The 19,952-nt window shown below is 39.0% G+C and overlaps 1 protein-coding gene across 4 annotated transcripts in view; it reads right to left on the reverse strand.

The window, feature by feature from the left end:
• Positions 1 to 19,952, reverse strand: part of COL12A1 (collagen type XII alpha 1 chain) — a 116,247-nt gene that overhangs the window by 26,526 nt on the left and 69,769 nt on the right. For all 4 annotated transcript variants that reach the window (XM_068551626.1, XM_068551625.1, XM_068551628.1 and 1 more), the window contains 13 exons: positions 18,096 to 18,215; positions 16,853 to 16,999; positions 15,515 to 15,631; positions 15,218 to 15,364; positions 14,611 to 14,685; positions 10,414 to 10,553; positions 8,404 to 8,527; positions 8,095 to 8,238; positions 6,162 to 6,326; positions 3,882 to 3,920; positions 3,647 to 3,785; positions 951 to 1,093; positions 533 to 642 (listed from right to left, as the gene is read on the reverse strand). In XM_068551626.1, coding sequence (XP_068407727.1) covers positions 533 to 642; positions 951 to 1,093; positions 3,647 to 3,785; positions 3,882 to 3,920; positions 6,162 to 6,326; positions 8,095 to 8,238; positions 8,404 to 8,527; positions 10,414 to 10,553; positions 14,611 to 14,685; positions 15,218 to 15,364; positions 15,515 to 15,631; positions 16,853 to 16,999; positions 18,096 to 18,215 — 1,610 coding nt within the window. The remainder of the gene's footprint in view (positions 1 to 532; positions 643 to 950; positions 1,094 to 3,646; positions 3,786 to 3,881; positions 3,921 to 6,161; positions 6,327 to 8,094; positions 8,239 to 8,403; positions 8,528 to 10,413; positions 10,554 to 14,610; positions 14,686 to 15,217; positions 15,365 to 15,514; positions 15,632 to 16,852; positions 17,000 to 18,095; positions 18,216 to 19,952) is intronic.

Below are 19,952 nucleotides of genomic sequence, written 5' to 3' on the forward strand. Positions count from 1 at the left end.
GCAGAAGTTAATTTAGTAAACAGTTATCTTAATTATTTTGATAGTTGATGATAACTTTTGGACTGGCATGTTTGTAACTTTTCAACAAACAAGCAGGCAGAAGCAGCTTACTATTCTCTATAAAAGGATAAATAATTTGATCAATTAAATACAATCCACAAAAATTAAGCTTTTGAAACAAAATGACATAAAGGTTCAAAATAAAATGGTAGGTAGAAAAATGGGCACACAGTATTGTATATACTACACGACTCATATTCTGAAAAGACATTAGCATTGAAAATACATTGAAAGGCTCATAGTAGTTATCTCATGGTTAGTAGAATTATCGTTTTAAATTTCCTTCTTTGAATTAATCAAATTCTTTGAAATAAGGTATTGTTTTTAAAAGACATGGCTATGTTTCCACCAGTTTAACATGACATTTTAATAAATAATAAAATAAATTAGTTTAAATTTTAAGTCATATACTTTTTTCTACAAACAACTTTTTTCTATCAATATTTATTTTTCTATAATCTTACATTTTTACCTTATGAAAACTTCCATAGAATAATGTCTTCACTTCATCTGTGTCAAACGTAACAGTTTGTACCTCACCCCTTGTATCCTTGTTAAAGAATGATAATGTCTTGCTAGAAGCTGTAATCAACACATAATTGTTATTAAATCAAATGCCTGGACACTCTATATTGAAAGTATTAACAAATAATTCTTGTTGGAGAATTCTCTAAAAAAATTAATAATTTCAGTTAAGATAAAATGTAATTCAAATATTTACTGATATATTTTTTAAACTTTAAACATAAAAGCATAATCAAGTAAATATATATATATATATATATATATATATATATATATATATCCAGAAGGTTCTTAAAGAAAAAGGAAAAACATAATCAAAAGTATGCATGCATGTGCCTTAAAATAAGATAAATTATAATCCTTACGATCTGCAATCACCCCAACTTGTGGTTTGTGGTCTCTGTCTGTGATCTGCCAAATTGCAAAGGGGTCATTGGGAGTTTCTGGGAGAAGTCTGAATAGTAATATAATCGTATATGAAGGCGGGAGGCCATTGGGATGTAGATCTCTGTTGGATGAAACAAAATTAATTAATTAATAAGGATTTCTCATCAGAAATAGAGGATATTTTAAATCTTTGGGCTAGAGTCTCATCATGAGTAGTATTAGACGCCATTTATAATAATCTGGCTACATATTAGAAGGGGAAAAATTTAAGAATGACCTCAAAATAGCAAACACTAAAGACCCATTATGTAAGCAGTAATAGATGATTTATAATCTGATAAAGTCACAAAAATCTGGGAAATTGCCAAATGGTCTTTCATCCTACTGTTAATAAATCATTTTTTCTAAGCACATAGATGATTATAAAACTATATAGTGATTTTAGGGTGATAAAACTTGTATCTAGGGGTGTAATTTAAAGAGAGTAAATCTTACTAAATATATTCAATTTCCAACATCAGGGGTATGAGATCATAAGCAAGATGGCTTAAGGCTTTAATTGCTCCCTCCCTATATCTAATAGTTTTTACACTTCCCAAGTCCTCCCTTAAAATCAAGTAAATCAAATAATCTCCAGAAGGTCACATGTTCCCCGAAACAAAACCAATAATAGATTTTACGGCCACGTACATGTGCAAACATTTAGTGCTGATAAAGGGGTGTGATTCAATTAAAAGGAAATGTTTCTTGGCTCTAGGGCTGTTAGACGTAAAATGTGGCCCCCTTCTAGAGTTGAGTCAGTCGTTGTTCTGGGGGAATCTCTGAAGCAGAATTAATGGTTTTCTGTCTGAGACCATTTAATAGCACGTTCTTCCTGAAGGTAGGAAAAGGGGCTTAATAATCAGCTCTTGGAATGGACTTGAGGACACGGGGAGGGGGAAGGGTAAGCTGGGACGAAGTGAAAGAGTGGCATGGACTTACATATACTACCAAATGTAAAATAGATAGCTAGTGGGAAGCAGCCGCATAGCACAGGGAGATCAGCTCGGTGCTTTGTGACCACCTAGAGGGGTGGGATAGGGAGGGTGGGAGCGAGACGCAAGAGGGAGGAGATATGGGGATATATGTATATGTATAGCTGATTCACTACGTTATAAAGCAGAAACGAACGCACCATTGTAAAGCAATTATACTCCAATAAAGATGTTAAAAAAAAAAATCAGCTCTTGAACAGAAGAGAAGCAACTCCTCCATGGATTTTGACGGAGGGCACAGAATGTCTCTTGAGGTTTCATGTCCTAGTACCACACTGCTAGTACTTCTGGAATATAACGCTGCCCTACTGTTTTTTTTTTTTAATTTTTATTGGAGTATAGTTGATTTACAATGTTGTGCTACTTTCTGCTGTACAGCAAAGTGCCTCAGTTATACATATACACATCCACTCTTTTTTAGATTCTTTTCCCATATGTATAGCACAGGGAACTCTACTCAGTACTCTGTAATGCCCTACTTCTTAAAGCATATGTTCTGGGCAAGCTGACACGATGCCTTTTGTATGTCCAAAAACTGACCATCTTCATAATATTCCACATTAAAAATAATTTCTCCATATTAATTCATTTCTCACCTAGCCCATTTTTCCCCTTTTTTAGTTAATGAGTGATTAGGAAAAAAATTATTTAATTGCATTTATGCCTCTTTCAGCCACAAGTTCTGAATCTTAAGAGGACAGCAGGCTGTCATAAGTTAAAATGTAGGAATCACATCTTGAGGTGACAGAGTTAAATGCTGGGTACTTAGGTTCACTGGTAAACCTAAAACTGTGAACCAGTGTGGTTAGCCATAAAAGAGTTAGGAACTCACAGTGTGGTCACACTACAACAATAACATCTGCTTCCTTAAAAGAAACGAGCTTTGGTTTTACTCTGAATTTTCCGTCAGCTTTCTCAGAGCATTTCAAATTTCAGGCATCATTGTCTGACCCTGTCCTAAGTTTCGGAAAACTCTATTTCTTCTTGTTCTTTTCCCTCCATAAGATGCCAAACACATATTTTTCAACATTCAAGTGTTTTCATTCTAATAAATAAAAAGTACATATTTTGGTTATTGGACCCAGGTACAAACTTTCATCCCGTAAAATAACAACATCTAGAGCTACCCAACAGATTGCCAGAGCACCAGCCAATAAAAACTAAGTGCTGCCTGTCAGATCACAGATCATGGACAAGCAAGACCACTGCAGTCTTTCATCCTCTGGAGTCGGAAACACTAGGAAGAATGCCTCTTCTCATTCTGCACTGATTCCATCCAGGCCCTCTGCACCAAGGCAGAAATGTTCAAAAGAAGAAGTTGCCTCCCTGTTTAAACAACCTCTCTTAAGAAGCATAACTATAATCCTAGACTTAAATTCAAAAGGATCAGTAATCCATCATATGGCAGACACAGGATGAGATTCTTGGGTCTCAGAGTAGCAAGCTTGAGTCCTAGTCTCCCATGTGACCCAGTGGAACACAGTTAACCCAACTGTACTTAAGGAAACTAAACCAGGTCATCCATAGGACTCTTCCGACAATTCTAAAATACCAGGGTTCTAAGACATCAGCAAAGATTCCAAGCCTCAAAAAAGCATCTGGCCCGTGGTAAGAAAGAGAACTCCTGTTGTCACACTCACGCTGTAGGCTGATGCACAAAGGCGTTCTTCTGAAGCCTGTAAGATGAGTAGCTGGGAAAAGACCCTGACTCCAAAGAGACTCCTTGCACAAAAGCAAAATTCTTTTCTGTCAGGTTGTAGGCTTCAAGCATCTTAAAACCTTTACATCAGAAAAAAACAAATATTGAAATGAGGTCATTTTAATTATCTGATTGCTTAAATCCTGAAATAAATTAGGCCGAGTATGAACGCTTACCTGGTGACGTGTAGCCATCCAAATAAATGAGAGGGCAACCTGCAAAGTACAGTGTTCTTTAAGTACGATTCACCAACAAGGTATACAAACATTATACATGCACAGAAAGCACCTGCGTACATACATCAAGTAACAGAACTGCTCATTCATTTATAAAGCATATCAATCTAACCTTTTCTAAGTTATTTTGTGTAGACTTTCCATGTGTACGTGAAATTATACTACTGACCAGTGTGACCATGTTTTCTGGACATTCTCCAGTCCAGCTGGAATTTTAGAATGTTCTTAAGAATGGTAAGACGGGGGCTTCCCTGGTGGCACAGTGGTTAAGAATCCGCCTGCCAATGTGGGGGACACGGGTTCGAGCCCTGGTCCGGGAAGATCCCACATGCCGTGGAGCAACTGGGCCCGTACGCCGCAACTGCTGAGCCTGCGAGCCACAACTACTGAGCTCGCGTACTACAACTACCGAAGCCCATGCGCCCTAGGGCCCGTGCTCCGCAACAAGAGAAGCCACCGCAATGAGAAGCCGCGCATCACAACGAGGAGTGGCCCCGGCTCGCCACAACTAGAGAAAGCCCGCACACAGCAACGAAGACCCAACGTTGCCAGAAATAAATTAAAAAAAAAAAAAAAAAAAGAATGGTAAGATTGAATTAAAGGGGGGAAATTTTTAGATATTTTTCAATAGATTAAAGAACTTTTACTGATGAGGATGATTATAATTTTTGTGACTTTCTGTTTGAATAAAAAAAAAAAAAATCCCACAAGGACTCAGAGGCAAAAAATATACCAATCAATTTTCACCGCAAAGTAAAGGAGCTGTTACAGTGGAGGATTACTGGACCGAATGTCAATATTACGACATAGTATGAGTGTGTTTCGTGTTTGGTAATTGCAATCATTGTTGCTTTTGTTGTGGTCATCCATGTACAAATGCTTGGTGTCAGTCTATTTACCTCTTGTAAAAATAAAATACAGTGTGTGTGTGTGCACGTTGTGGAAAAAAAAAAAAAAGAAATCTGAAAAAAAAAAAAGAAAAAAGAACTTTTCTCCCAGGAAACTTCAGATCTGTGCAAGGGCAGGAGGAGTTTGCCGTCACTCAGTCCTCTTCTCTGCCAAGCCACGGAGGCTCACGCTGGCCACCAAACCTCACGGTGGCAGGAGTGCAGGGGGTCCCACCCCGGGCCCTGGAGCTGGGGCAGCAGAGGGCTGCATCCAGGACCTCGTGAAATGGAAGGGGCAGCTGGTGCTCCCTGCTCGCGTGCACTAGTGCGACTCCATTCTGAGCTTCAGCGTGTAAGTTTTACCGTAAACCACTGACGTTTGTTCACTACTGCCGCCTCTAACCCGAGTTCTGAGATCTCAACATAATGTCTAATAGGGGAAAACAGAACACTTAAAAAGCATAGCCCTGCCTGGGATCAGGGGTCTGGACCAGCCACGCAACTGTCTCCATAATCTAAGACCCCCCAAGAATCAGAGTTCATGGATGGAAAGGAAGAACAAATCAACTTAAATAATCAACCTTTTGTCCTTCACTGTGTTTTAAGAGTTGAGCTTGAGGTCTCGGTATAATATGAAAAATCTACACCCAAGGAAACAAGTGGGAACCAAGTGTATTTCTACAGTGCACACTCACACAAGTCAGTTTTCTCGTGGCTCTCTTGAAGCACGGATGTTGACGGAACAAATACCAATTGATTACTAACAGGGGAAAACTTTCATCTCACGGAAATGCTTCTATAAATGCATTTCTAAGTTGAAGATTAATCTTCTCAAATGTCACAGGCATTGGGATGGTGGGAAAAGGATCTGTTCAAACACTTTATTTCCATACAAGGAACATTGCATCTTCAAGGCTAAAAATGAACCTCTGACAAGCATACAGTTAGCGTGATCTCAATAGAACAGTGATTCATCAGGTTCTCAAGTGGTTTCCCAGGATCTATTTATGCACAGACACGATCTCGTATAGGATAGGGAACGGTCTACTCCAGCGGTCCCCAACCTTTTTGGTACCAGGGATCGGTTTCGTGGAAGACAGTTTTTCCACGGACGGCGGGCGGTGGCGGTTCAGGCGGTGATGCGGGCGATGGGGAGCGGCAGATGAAGCTTCGCTCACTCACTCCACCGCCCACCTCCTGCTGTGCGGTCCGGTTCCTAACAGGCTGCCGACCAGGACCGGTCCGCGGCCCAGGGGTTGGGGACCCCTGGTCTACTCAGTAGTTACTTTTTCAAAACAACTGAGACTATGGATCCGTGTGGACCATGACTTACTTGAAGTGGCAGTTTCACAGACAAATGTGATGAGGTTGTCCTCTATCTTCTCAAAAGATTCAAAGTCATCCACAATGAACACGTGCCGTTCGCTTGGTTTGCTGGCTATGTTGGCAAGTTCATTGTAGTCGACGTCAGCCACGCCGACTACAAAGACACTGAACCCTGCAGAGCAGTGTTTATAGAGAGAATTACATATCCTTTTTTCCATCCTTTATGGTTTAAACAATTCAAAATACAATCTTATCAGAAATGATGCCATATTTTCTCAGCTAAGGCAACAAGTTCTTTTAATTGACATAAACTCTCTTTAATGAATAGGTACTTTTTCCAGGTCTTCCTATTTTCTGGCTTATAAAATTCAATTAACTGGATTTCCTAAAGTCTTAACAATTAAAAGATGAACACTTTAAGAGCGGAATGACTTAATGTGGTACTCATTTCCTTCCACACATCCACAGTCTTAATATACCCATTAATTCTGCAGCTGTCTTAGGCAACATTAACATTTCAAGCTCATGTGCCTCAGAAATCAACAATGGGCTCATTTTAAACTCCGAATTCCTGAAACTGATTTACTCAGTAAACTCAGGCTCAGAGTCAGCACTTTGACCACTTTCAAAATGGAATCTACAACTCCCACTGGCAATAAACTTTCACTTATTTAGGCTAATACAAATAAACAAAGTTTTCACTCCAAAAGCTTAATTCAACAGTAGAAAAAATAGACTATATAAAGAATTAGTTACATAATTAGATATAAATAAGGTAACTTGAGAAGCAAACATTCATAACCCCAAAGTTACATCACAAAGGAGCCTAAAATATACAGGAATCTGCTCAAAGTGCATAACATAACGGCAACAACTGATAAAAAGATCAGTGCATAGAACAATCTCTGTTGTAAGAAGACAGCATGACTTAGCACTAATCATGACTCATACTTTTAGCCAAAGACCCATGTATGTGCAGACGACAAATTCCATGTAACGAAGTACTTTACAATTTACACCACAATAAAGCATGCATAGCATAGAATTCTCTCTAAAATATGTCCACGTTGGACGCTGCCTGAAGGATTGCGGGTGTTAATGCAACTATAAAGACTTAGTGTCATCTCTAATCATCCTGAATGACTAATCCAAAGGGCAGTGTAACAAGGAGGCTTTCAGCATGTTTGATTGACAAGATCTACACCAGCAATATCTCCCTGAGGTCTCTCTGCTCCTTTGCAGTGAACCTTCCAGCAATCTGTTTGGGGTCTGCATCTGCCAGGACGTGCGAAACCTATGTCTCTCCTTGCATAGGACTGAACCAGCGTCAAGACTCATTTATGCTACGGCAGGAAGCCTGCTCGAGGATCATCCCATTACTGCTGTTGTGTAGGCTTCCAGCCACTATGCGGGACAGACCCTGAGGCACGTCGTATACAAAGAACACACCATGTCATTTCTGAGCAATTATCAAACCATTCCATGATGAAATGTAAACTAACATTAGAAGGGTACGGAATACAGAGTAAAACAGAAACTAAAGTAACATCAGTAATTTTGGTCTTTTGCAATCATTCCCGGACGTTTGAAACTGTGAAAATAATGAGTGCAATCACTAGGCATCAAACTTATGCTTGTGCCATGTGGAAAACAAACTTACGGTTACCAGGGGGTAAGGAGGGGGGGGACAAACTGGGAGATTGGGATTGACATATACACACTACTATATATAAAACAGGTAATGAATAAGAACCTGCTGTATAGCACAGGGAACTCTACTCAATACTCTGTAATGGCCTATATGGGGAAAGAATCTAATAAAGAGTGGATATATGTACATGTATCACTGAATCACTTCGCTGTACACCTGAAACTAACACAACATTGTAAATCAACTATACCCTAATAAAAAATTTTTTTTAATGTATGCTTGTGCTTACCTGACTGCTGGATGACGAAAGCCGCCTTCTTGACCTCGTCCTGTGACCGACCGTCTGTGACCACAACCAGCACCTTGGGGACATTCTTCCTCATACCACTCTCCCAGGTCAAGACCTTCTCCTTGATAAACGTGAGAGCTTTGCCTATAGAATGTGGCATGGAACACTTTAGTGTCATCTCAGGGAAGACTATCCAAGTGCCCTTAGCCACGCCCAACTGATAAGCAATTGAATGTTAGAGTTACACTCTGCCTATCACTCCAAAGGCTTTGGAGAGTAAAGGTCTGTGTACACGCTGATGAACTGCACCTGTTCTCGTGTTTCCTCCTCTGTACCGGATATTCTGGAGGGCCCCGAGGGCCAGGGCCTTGTCGTTGTACGTGTTCAGCTTAAACTCAGACTTGACCTCGTCGCTGTACTGCACGAATGAGACCTGAAAGGAAAGGCGGTTTGGTGGTGAGGGTAAGTCACCTCTTTCAACGTTTCAATTGTCAAGTGATTCTTCTAGCTGCATAATGCGAAAAAGAAGTGTATTAGGCCTGACGGAATATGGTACGCTCTTTATAGCTAATACAACTACTGCTGTCTCACTAAATTCTCTAATTTCTGATCTTCAGTGAAAGTGTCAGTAATTGAAATTAATAATGTACATGCACTGTATTTATTCTCTAGGATGTAAGAAGGGATGGATAAAACTGGAGAGCAATGAGATTCCAAGATTAGAAATGAGAACATACCATCCTGAGCTCAAATGTTGGCTAAGCAATTGCTTCTCAGACAACTGACCCTCTGCACTGACCATATCTATTCTTCATGGTAATATAAAAATGGCACGTGTGTGATAATAATCAGCACTCATCACAAACTCAGTGACAGTGTGATTTAGTGGAAAGAATAAAAGCTTTATAGTCAGGATTCAATGGGCTCAAATCTTAGCGCTGCCAGTTAATAGCTTTGTGACATTGGGTAGGTTCCCAACATCTCTGGGCCTTCGTTTTTTATCAGTAAAATGGAGATAATTATACTTACTTCTATGGCCAGTTTAAGGAATGAGAATCATGTATACAAAGTAGCTGGCACATAGAAGTTAATAAAATATGGTAGCTTTTTTTCTTATTTTTTATCAGAAATCTTAATTTCTAAAAGGATTTCAAAAAAGGCTTACTTGCTCACACTTTAAATTAAGACTATAACTAGCCTGACATTTTACTCTTCTTGGGTTGGAATAACATCTACAGGATTATTTGGGGATTTGAAATTTAATACATTCCACAAAGCATTATTCCATAAAAGAAGACATGATTTGTTTATGAAATTATTTGTGGTTTATGTCAGAAATCTCTTATTTTCATAACATCTCTAAGATGTACCTGTCTAAATAAAGAAGAAAATTCACCAAGAGAAATGGGAAGGGAAAGAGAATTCAGAAAAATAATAATACAATACAGTCTCTTGCCTTAAGCAGTCAATGATTTAGACAGAAGAGAATCACACAAATAATGACAATATAAAGAGATACTTGCCGTAACAGCAACACAGACAAAACCCTTCAGGAGTCTGAAATGCCTAAAACTATCAAGGCAGCCTCTCCAGAAAGGGTGGAATTGAAGTGGGTCTTCAAGGTTACAGAACCCAGGTAGTAAGTAACAGAGCCACTGGCCCTGAGTCCAGGGGTATGTTGGGAGTGGAGGAGATTCTCAGCTTTACTGGTGGGTCAGAGCTAAGTGAGGAATTATTCTTTGAGGTGTGCCATGGAAGGATTAATTTTTCTAAGTTCCCACTCTAGTAAAAGCAATAAATTTGGAGTGATTCCAAAGCAAGATAATTGGTAGCTATCATTGTAGGAAAACAAATTAATTTCCCTTTGAGTTAACAATGGCCTTTCTTCTTCTGGTTCAGGTAATATCTGCAATGTCATGATAGAGGGGGCAGTAGGGTTCCACACACCCGCCTCCAGTCACTATCTATCACTGAATCTTCTGACTTAACGGGGTACAACAACCACAATGCACTTAACTTCCAGAACGTAAAATGACCTTTTAGGAAAATGTACCATTGTCAGAAGATTTAAGCAGGAAGTTATTAGACTCCCCTAAATTCTGCAACAGGAATATCATCTAGCCAAGAGAATACCTAGAGGAATATTTATTTTTCTATTTATTTATCATTTGCACCCAAGTCCTTCCCAAATGTCTATGTGTAAAGAAAAGAGAAAATAACAAAGTCAAAATGGAGTTTATACTGAAAAGTCTTTCTACTTAAAAGGTTGAAGGAAATAGCAAGACATTACACATGAATAACCTTTGAAACGACACCCACCTGAATTCCAGCAGGACTGATTTCATCAAAGGCTCCCACAGTATTGAAGATGAATTTTACAACTTTGTTAAAATTATCATCCCCGATACTCCAGGAGGCGTCCGTCAAGAATACAATATCTGCCTTGGCCCCTTTGCACACTGGGGGAAAAACACAGAGGAAGCCCCAAATCTCATGAATTCTTTCATTTCAGTGAAGTTACACAACTGAGAAACGTAATCTAACACCCTGCTACTCCTCCAAGTGCGGTTCAGCAGCAACGGCATTGCCTGGGAGCCTGATAGAAATGCAGAGTCCTGGGGCCCACCCCAGACTTCCTGCATCCGAATCAACGGTAGCAAGGTGCCAGATGATTCACGTGCACAGTGAAGTCTGAAAAGCGCTAGTCTAACTGGCCCCCAATTTCTGCTCTGGAATTACTCCATCTCCTCACTCTACACGCATATGCTCCCTCCTCATGGGATTCTTCAAGTAGCTTCAAACAATAACTAAGGCGGAAATCAAGTGAAAAAACAACCATGCTCAGAACTTAAGAAGAGTCCTCAGTGGGTTTGGAGATTTTTGTATATAATTATCAAAGACTTGGTGTAGATGAGGTGTCTTTTCATTTTAAATTAGGCCACTAGAATTTTATGGAGGGAGGGAAGGGATGGAATAAAATAAAGAAACACCTTTAATTAGAATCTTCAGACTTGAAAGCTAAAAATTCTGAAAGTAAAAATTTAACATTTTAGTGATAAAAACTTACCGTGTAGAATGTATAACACCAAGAATGAGCCCTAATGTAAATATGGACTTTGGGTGATAAAGATGTGCCAATATAGGTTCATAGAACGTATCAAACGTCCCACTCCGGGTTGGTAGGGGGCATGTTGAGAGTGGAGGGAAGCTGTGCATGGGAGGGGGCAGGGCATGTCGGGACTTCTGTGTACTTTCAGCTCAAATTTGCTGTGAACCTAAAACTGCTCTAAAAAATAAAGCCTATTAAGAAAAAAACCTTAACATGTCTTTTTTTTTTTCAAAATTCACACTCTTATATGTTGTGGAATACGAATACACCAGAGAAGTAAGTCATTACCACCAAAAAGGTAACAAACATATCCATCACCCCCAAAAGTTCACTGGTGTCCTTTTATAATAGTCTCTCCCTGTCAGTCCTCTCCACACCCCTTCCCATCCCCAGAAAATCACTGATCTCCTTTTGACATGATAGATTAATTTGCGTTCTCCAGAATTTTATATAAATGGAATCAGACAGTATCTTTCTTTTTTCCTCGGGCATCGTGAACCCAGCAGCATTATTTGGAGATTCATCTACGTTGTTGCGTTTAACAATAGCTTGTTCCTTTCTCTTGCTGAGAAGAATTCCATTTATTCCATTATTGCTTATTATTTCACTTTTTGATGAACATTTGGGTCATTTCCTGTTTTTTTCCAATTACCCGGTTTTTTTTTTCTTACAAATAAAACTGCTATGAATATTCATGTAGAAGTCTTTGTGTGAACATATGCTTTCATTTCTCTTGGTTTAGCACCTCATAATGAAATGACTGAGTGGTACCGTAGGTTTATGTTCAACTTGAAGAAACTGCCAAGCTGTTTCCAGTGCAGTTATACATTTTACACTCCCACCAGCAGTGTATGAGGGTTCTAGTTACTCTACGTCTTTGCCAACACATGGTCATTTTAAGTTTAGACATTCTAATAGGTGTAGTAGTATCTCATTGTGGTTTTGGCTTGCATGTCTCTAATGACTGATATTGAGCGTTCATATATCTTCTTTGGTAAAATGTCTTTTCAAATTTTTTGCTCACTTATTAAAATTGGGTTGTTTGTATTTTTATTCCTGTGATTTGAGAATTACTTATGTAACATGGGTATAAGTATTTTAGCAGATTATGTGATTTGTAAATATTTTCTCCTAATCTGCGACTTGTCTTCTCATTCTCTTAACAATGTTGTTCAAAGAGAAGTTCTTAATTTGGATGAAGTACAATTTATCAATTATTTCTTTGCTCACATTTTTGGTGTGATATTGAAGAAATCTTGGCCTAATTTCAGGTCACAAAGACACAAAGGTTTATAGATTAATTATTATATGTGGGCTTATGATCCATTTTTTTAAATGTTTTTTTATCGTGGTAAAAGCCACATAATATAAAACATACTATTTTAACCACATTTAACTATACAGTTCAGTGGCACTAAATACCTTCACATTGCTGTGCAACTCTCACCATCATCCATCGCCCTAATTTTCTACCTTCCTAAACTGAAACTCTGTCCCCACTAAACACTAACTCCCCATTCCCCCTCCCCACACCCCTTGCCCTCCTGCCCCTGGCATCTACCAACGTACTTTCTGACTCTATGAATTTGACTCTTCTAGGTACTTCATTTAAGTGGAATCAAACAGTATTTGTCTGCACCTACCGTATACTGGAATGCATTTTTAAGGTAAATTTAATATATGCCCTACAAACAGATTGTACCTTCTTTTTTTTTTTCCCCTGTGCTATACAGTAGGTTCTCAATTAGTTATCTATTGTATACATAGTAGTGTATATATGTTGAATCCCAATCTCCCAATTTATCCCACCCCCTTTCCCCCCCCTTGGTGTCCACATGTTTGTTCTCTACGTCTGTGTCTCTATTTCTGCTCTGTAAATATGTTCATCTGTACTATTTTTCTAGATTCCACATATACGCGTTAATATATGATATTTGTTTTTCTCTTTCTGACTTACTTCACTCTGTATGACAGTCTCTAGGTCCATCCACGCCTCTGCAAATGGCACAATTTCCTTTTTATGGCTGAGTAACATTCCATTGTGTATACGTACCACATCTTCTTTATCCATTCCTCTGTTGATGGACATTTAGGTTGCTTCCATGTCCTGGCTATTGTAAATAGTGCTGCAATGAACATTGTGGTACATGTCTCTTTTGGAATTATGGTTTTCTCTGGGTATATGCCCAGGAGTGGCATTGCTGGATCATATGGTAGTTCTATTTTTAGTTTTTTAAGGAACCTCCATACTGGTCTTCATAGTGGCTGTATCAATTTACATGCCCACCAACAGTGCAAGAGGGTTCCCTTTTCTCCACACCCACTCCAGCATTTACTGTTTGTAGATTTTTGGATGATGGCCATTCTGACCAGTGTGAGGTGATACCTCATTGTAGTTTTGTTTTGCATTTCTCCAATAACTAGTGATGTTGAGCATCTTTTCATGTGCCTCTTGGCCATCTGCACGTCTTCTTTGGAGAAATGTCTATTTAGGTCTTCTGCCCATTTTTGGATTGGGTTGTTTGTTTTTTTTGATATTGAGCTGCATGAGCTGCTTGTATATTTTGGAGATTAATCCTTTGTCAGTTGCTTCGTTTGCAAATATTTTCTCCCATTCTGAGGGTTGTCTTTTCGTCTTGCTTAACATGTCTTTAAGCCAAAAATATTTACTGAATTCCTTTCAACAGTCTAGAGAAACACATTACTATTTTATCCTATAATAATACACCTTTAATTTTTAATTTTACTTCTTTAATAGGCTTAATAAAGCCATAACACTCTAGAGCCTTCTAAGAGAAAAGAAAAATACTTTCAATTAAATGTTGGAAACAGAATGTGGGAAAAGAATAAACCAGTCGTTAATTAGCTAAAACTTAATTTGATGAAGCACTGAGCATTGCCCCAAATTACTGAGAGACCAATCTTAATAGCTCAGTCTATGTCTTTTTACCAGTTCACTACAAGGGACAATTATGTCTCCAACTTTGGTGAACAGAAATTTTCTAGCTTTGTGTAATCCAGGGCCCTTCTCAGGTCAGAAGCCAGGAATTTCAAAGCCAAAGGCCCCTGCAAATTTAGCCCAAAAGGTTCCCAGTGCCTGTTGATGCCAGCAGCCACAAGAAAGAAATGCCCGCCATGTGACAATGGATCATTTAAGGCACCCCTAGACCTTCATCTGCAAAATCGAGGCAACAGAGTTCCAGCTGAAGAGGCGGAGTGGTTTATGATTGGTTTTATTCACACTAAAATGGGCCTGGAGCAGAAGAGCAAATGACTGGTAATCTTTGCCTTTAATTGAAAAACTCTTGAGCAGGAATAATAGGTCAGAAATGTTCTGTATCAACTGCATCGGTAAGAAGGCTATCAATCCCTATCAGCTGGATGCATTGCCTAATAGCAGTGCTTACCTTCCCGGGCTGGTGGAATCGTGGGAGGGGGAGGAGGTGTAGGTGGCTCTGTAGGAGCTTCTGTTGGTTTTACAGCTAGAATTAAAAGTAATAATTAGAAAAACGGAACATGTGCACATTTCATATCTCAGAAAGTAAATTTTAAGAGCCATTTAGGTCCTCGATAACAAAGCAAGTGTCATGGGCACTGACATACTGGGAATCCTATCTTATCCAAAATTGGTACCATCGGTAGTCACTCAACATTGACTACAGCAGCGCGAAGCGGAGCCCAGATGCAAAGGGAGAACGTAAGACCTTCAGATACAGTCAGATGAGCAAAGGTCACTAATACGGATACATGTTCACCTTCTCACTGTCAGCTAGAGCCAGCTCTCCCTCCTTTAGGTCTTTCCTTACAATTACGCCAACTCTAACAGGGGCAGCACGGATTTGCTGCAGATAAAGGTGCTGCACCAGCCACAGACGCCACTTCAAGGACCTGCCATCATGTCACTATTGCTGCTCGTAAGGAGAAGTGCCACACAGGAGTCACTTAGGTCTCCCACACCCAGAGCATCCTACTCTGAAGCCTTACAGAGACCCCCCAGATTACTCAAACACTTACTAGTATGTTCTTTGACAGAGACACCTGGTCCCTCAAGATTTGGTGTCTGCACAAAGACAGTGACGCCATAATCAACGTCTGGTGACAGGCCGGTGAAACAGTGACTGGTTTCTGACCCACGCACGGTAATCTCCTGTCCTCTTGTTCCTGATGAGGACAGCAGAGGAAAAATGCCAGTGTCACCAGTAATTATATTTAAAGACCTTTTGATACATCATTTTATAAATAGAACGACACCTTTACGGAAGTTTTAAATGTGGCTACTATGTGCTCCAGGTCATATTTTTGCACACGTACCATCTGCAGGGCTCAGTTTCAGCCTGTAGGAAGTGGCTGCCCGGTGAGCTGACCATCTAACACAGAATGTATCCCACCCGACCTGGTAAGTTTTCAGATCTGTCACATTCAAATATACTACAAGAGAAGGACAGAAAGAAATAGATTTACTTCATAAATAAAGGCAAAAAGCATACTTTTAATCACAACACAATTTTAAAACTTCCACTGTGGCTGAAAAAAATAATGTCTAAAGTCTCACATTGTTTCTTCATGAGAAACATACATGAAGCAAACACGAAAACATGGTATTGTCAAAACCGACCTCCCTTCCTATGACTGATTTTCAAGGGAAGGAAAATCCACATTCAGGCGTACCTCTGAGATACTGCAGGTTCAGTTTCAGACCACCAGAATAAAGCAAATATTGGTACAATAAAGCGAGTGACACAAATATTTTGATTTCCCAGTGCATAAAAGTTTTATGTTTACACTATACCATAGTTTATTAAGTGTGCAATAGTGTTATGTCTAAAAAAATAATGTTCATACCTTCATTAAAAACACTTTATTGCTAAAAAATGTTAACCATCATTTGAGCCTTCAACAAATTGTAATCTTTTTGCAATAGTAACATCAAAGATTACGGATCTCCGATCACCATAACAAACATAATAACAGTGAAAAAGTTCGAAATATTGCAAGAACTACCAAATGTGACACAGAGACATGAAGTGAGCAAATACTGATGGAAAAATGGCACCAGTAGACTTGCTCCATGCCGGGTGGCCGCAAACCTTCAATTTATAAAAAAACACCGCATCCGCCAAGCACAATACAGCCAAGTGCAATGAAACGAGGTCTGTCTATAGCCCCTCTCAACACAATGAATGTCAGTGACACCTCATGAAAAATAATAAAACAAATTTTCTGAAAGGCTATCTGCTAAGTCCTCAAATAGCCATTAAAGCACTTGATGACAACAAAATCTATCTGTAAGCTGAATCAGTCATCATGGCATTTATGTGAAAACTTTCAATTAGATCAATACATTTAGGTAATATACGTTTAACATCAAATGTCAGGAAAAACCACATAGCATCCCACATGGATAAAATCATAATTTTTATAATTTTTATCTTTTAGAATTCAAAATGTATTTTCTATAAAACAAACATATCATTATACATTTTGTATACTTGATTATATGACGTAAGTATTTGTTTAGCTGGACACAAAAGAGTTACCTACTCAATGCTGAGGAAACATGCGTAAGAAAAAGAAAGAAAATTAAAACAGACTGACCTGGTCATTTATACTACACTTTTTCTTACAACCACAAAAAACTACGTGACTCACATGTAGTGCCTTGGTCCGTCAGAGGGACACTGAGTCCAGAATCATACTGAGCATAAACATTCACGTCATAGGTGGTGCTGGGGTTGAGATTGTGTAACGTGTATGATGTCACTTCTCCAACAAAGACCTCCATGGGCTCATTGGAACCTTTAATAACAATCACAAAAATACATAGAAATATGCCATCCCTAGTCTCAAATTTTTCTTAAAATCAAATAACTTATACTCAAATGATAGTATGAACACCATTAATTCCATAGCCCTTATGCACATGCTCCCCGTAATACACGCTGCATTACGTAGTGAATACAAAACTGTAAGCAGAGACCGAAGCCTTTTCCTTGTTATTCTCAAAGCATAGCACACTAGCTAGCACGTGTACTAATGAATGTAGCATGTCTGTAATTAATGTCCCTTTAACGAATAAATCATCACACCGTCAACTACTCTAGACTCTCAAGCCTCTTCTTTACGCTCCAGTTTGCCAGCACAGTGCTTTGTACATACTGGGTGCTCAATTAACATTTTTCTGCTGTAGAGATAATTTAAGAACGTCTATCTCCCACCCCGTTCCATGCAATGTGGTTACTGAAAGTCCTCCACCTTGAAGTTCCCTCTCCATTTCTTGCACAGGCTCACATATCCTTACACTTGCCTTCTCTCCTTTATTTTTTTCTAGTTCACATCCTTCCTGGGTGCATGGAAGATGCAAATTTACTATAAAAGGATTTTGCTTCCATTTTGCTAAACATATAGACAGAAGGTGGAAACATAGATGGCGAATAACTTAATAGAGGGGACATCCATTTAGGTGAAAGTGTCAGTGGGAAGCTGAAAGCAAGCCTGCCGTGACTAAACTAAAATGCACATGCCCCGAATGGAATAACACCTTGACCTGATGGGAAAAATACACAAGTTTATACTAATTACATACTCATTATTTCACAATCATAATAACATATAGGTTGTCTGAACACAGCTTCAATTTGTGCAATTTTATGAACCAGATCAGACGTTTTAGTCATGCAGATTAACGGGAGTGGCATCTAAACCCATAGTAACAATGATACTTTAGACCACTGGCTTAAATACTATTTCCAGAAACGTTACCTCTGGTAGGAGAGGACTTGATGTGATAACTGAACTATCAGGAGAATCTAATCATGGGGGATGCAACAAAGAACACCCTCACGCACAAATAACCCTCCAGTGCATTTCTAAGATGATAAAGGTGCTTCCTTACCCACTGGCTTATACACAATTTTATATCCGAGAACGGGAGATGGTGAAGGATCCCAGGACACTCTGAATCTCGTATACCATTCATCTGAGATGTGTATGTTCTGAGGAGGAAGTAATCCCACTGGAAACAAATATTGGCACACGTTACTGACCTTTTATTGACAAACGAGGAGAGAGCACAGAACTTTATGAGTATTGACCATGAATATTGACGGTGCAGCCTCATGAGAGCAAATTAATAATATCCCATATTGTCCCGCTCCAGAAAACAATTAAAACGTATTGAAATGTTCAACAGAAACTTAGTAGTTTTCCAAATTCAAACAGCAAATCAAATGGACTCAGGAACTGGTGATTTCTAGAACTGGATTCAGAATTATAAAAAGTAAAAGAGATCTCATACCATTTTTTTGAACGTTATAGATCACAGATTGTTAGAGCCAAAAAAATGAATTTAATCCAACCATCTTATCACAAAAATAAGATATGATTTGCCCAAGACCACACAGCTAGCTAGTGACCAAAACGAGGTTCTTCCCCAGCACCACTATAACCTCTACCAACATAACCTAGAGTAAATGCTCACACCTCCAGAGCACTACCCAACTCTACCCCCTATTAGATCAATGCTGTGAGGTAGGCTGTTAGTCAGCCCCTGAGTTATTATTCACAGCGTTACACAAATAAGGACTCAACTTCAAAAACTTTTTTACAAGAGAAACCAGAAGTGGCTTTGGCCCTTCCTAGAAAACTAAAGATCTAGTAGAGATTTGTTTATGTTCTTGATTATGCATAGAATTCTGAAATACGGCATTTCCTCCAGAAAAATACCAAAATACGTTCTGAAACCTAAGGGAAGAGTGACAATGGGAAGCTGTTAAATTAAAATCATCTTGAGTCGCTACATGGAGTCTCTGTTGACTCAGTCCTGTAGACAACAGGTGTCAATAAATATACAAACTCCTGGCCTCCAAAGACTGAGCTGAAACACTCTGGTCCTGCTTTTCTCTCAGGAGTTTTCAGATGTTACCTCTCCCAAATCCTGTAATGTTGTCAAGATCATTTAAGTAGAAAAAGAGTTTGGGCAATTAAGTGTAGCAAGGAGCCTGAAATCATGTGACTTAAGTGGATTTTGGCTGAACGAAGTGGAAAAGTGTCTTACCCACGTCTCCCAGTAACGGAACCCAGCGGACCCATGGCCCAGCCCACCTTCACGCTCAGCCAGGGACTCTCAACTTTGCCTGCACACTAGAACTTCGGCAGGTCTGGACCACGTCTAGACCCTTAACATCAGTATCTCTCGGGGTGGCGTCCAGGCGTAAGCCTTTTTAAAGGTCTTCAGATGATTCCAGCAACCAAATTAGAGGACTTTTGATCTAAACCATAAGAAACTGCCATCCACACAGGCTAGAAAAGGGGCCTGAATCCTGGTAATCCATTAGTACAATAGAAAAAAAATTTTTTTTAAAAAAAGCTAAATTTGTAAAGACAGAAGATGATTACTAATCATCTTGCTTCTTTTTCATGACTTAAGATTCTATGGTGATGGGGTCTTTTTTGCTGACACTTAATTGACTGAGTTAACAGCTACAGCCTTAACTGATACCACACAAACTAAAACATTATTCAGTGACTAGCCAGTGGTTTTCCAAAGAATAAAACTATCTCAAGCAAAGCAAAATATGCAGATTTGTGTCTCGTTTTCCTTCTTTCAGTGGACCTTTAAAAAGTTAATAACACATTCCGTTGTCATATCATTCTGACAAAATTCAATATCTAATACAAATGTTAATGCAGTATCAATGGAGTGTCTGAGATGTATATACTCAAATACTACCAAATTTAAAGATTATAAAAG

Source organism: Eschrichtius robustus, chromosome 9, assembly GCF_028021215.1.
Source record: "Eschrichtius robustus isolate mEscRob2 chromosome 9, mEscRob2.pri, whole genome shotgun sequence".
NCBI classification, from domain to species: Eukaryota; Metazoa; Chordata; class Mammalia; order Artiodactyla; family Eschrichtiidae; genus Eschrichtius; species Eschrichtius robustus.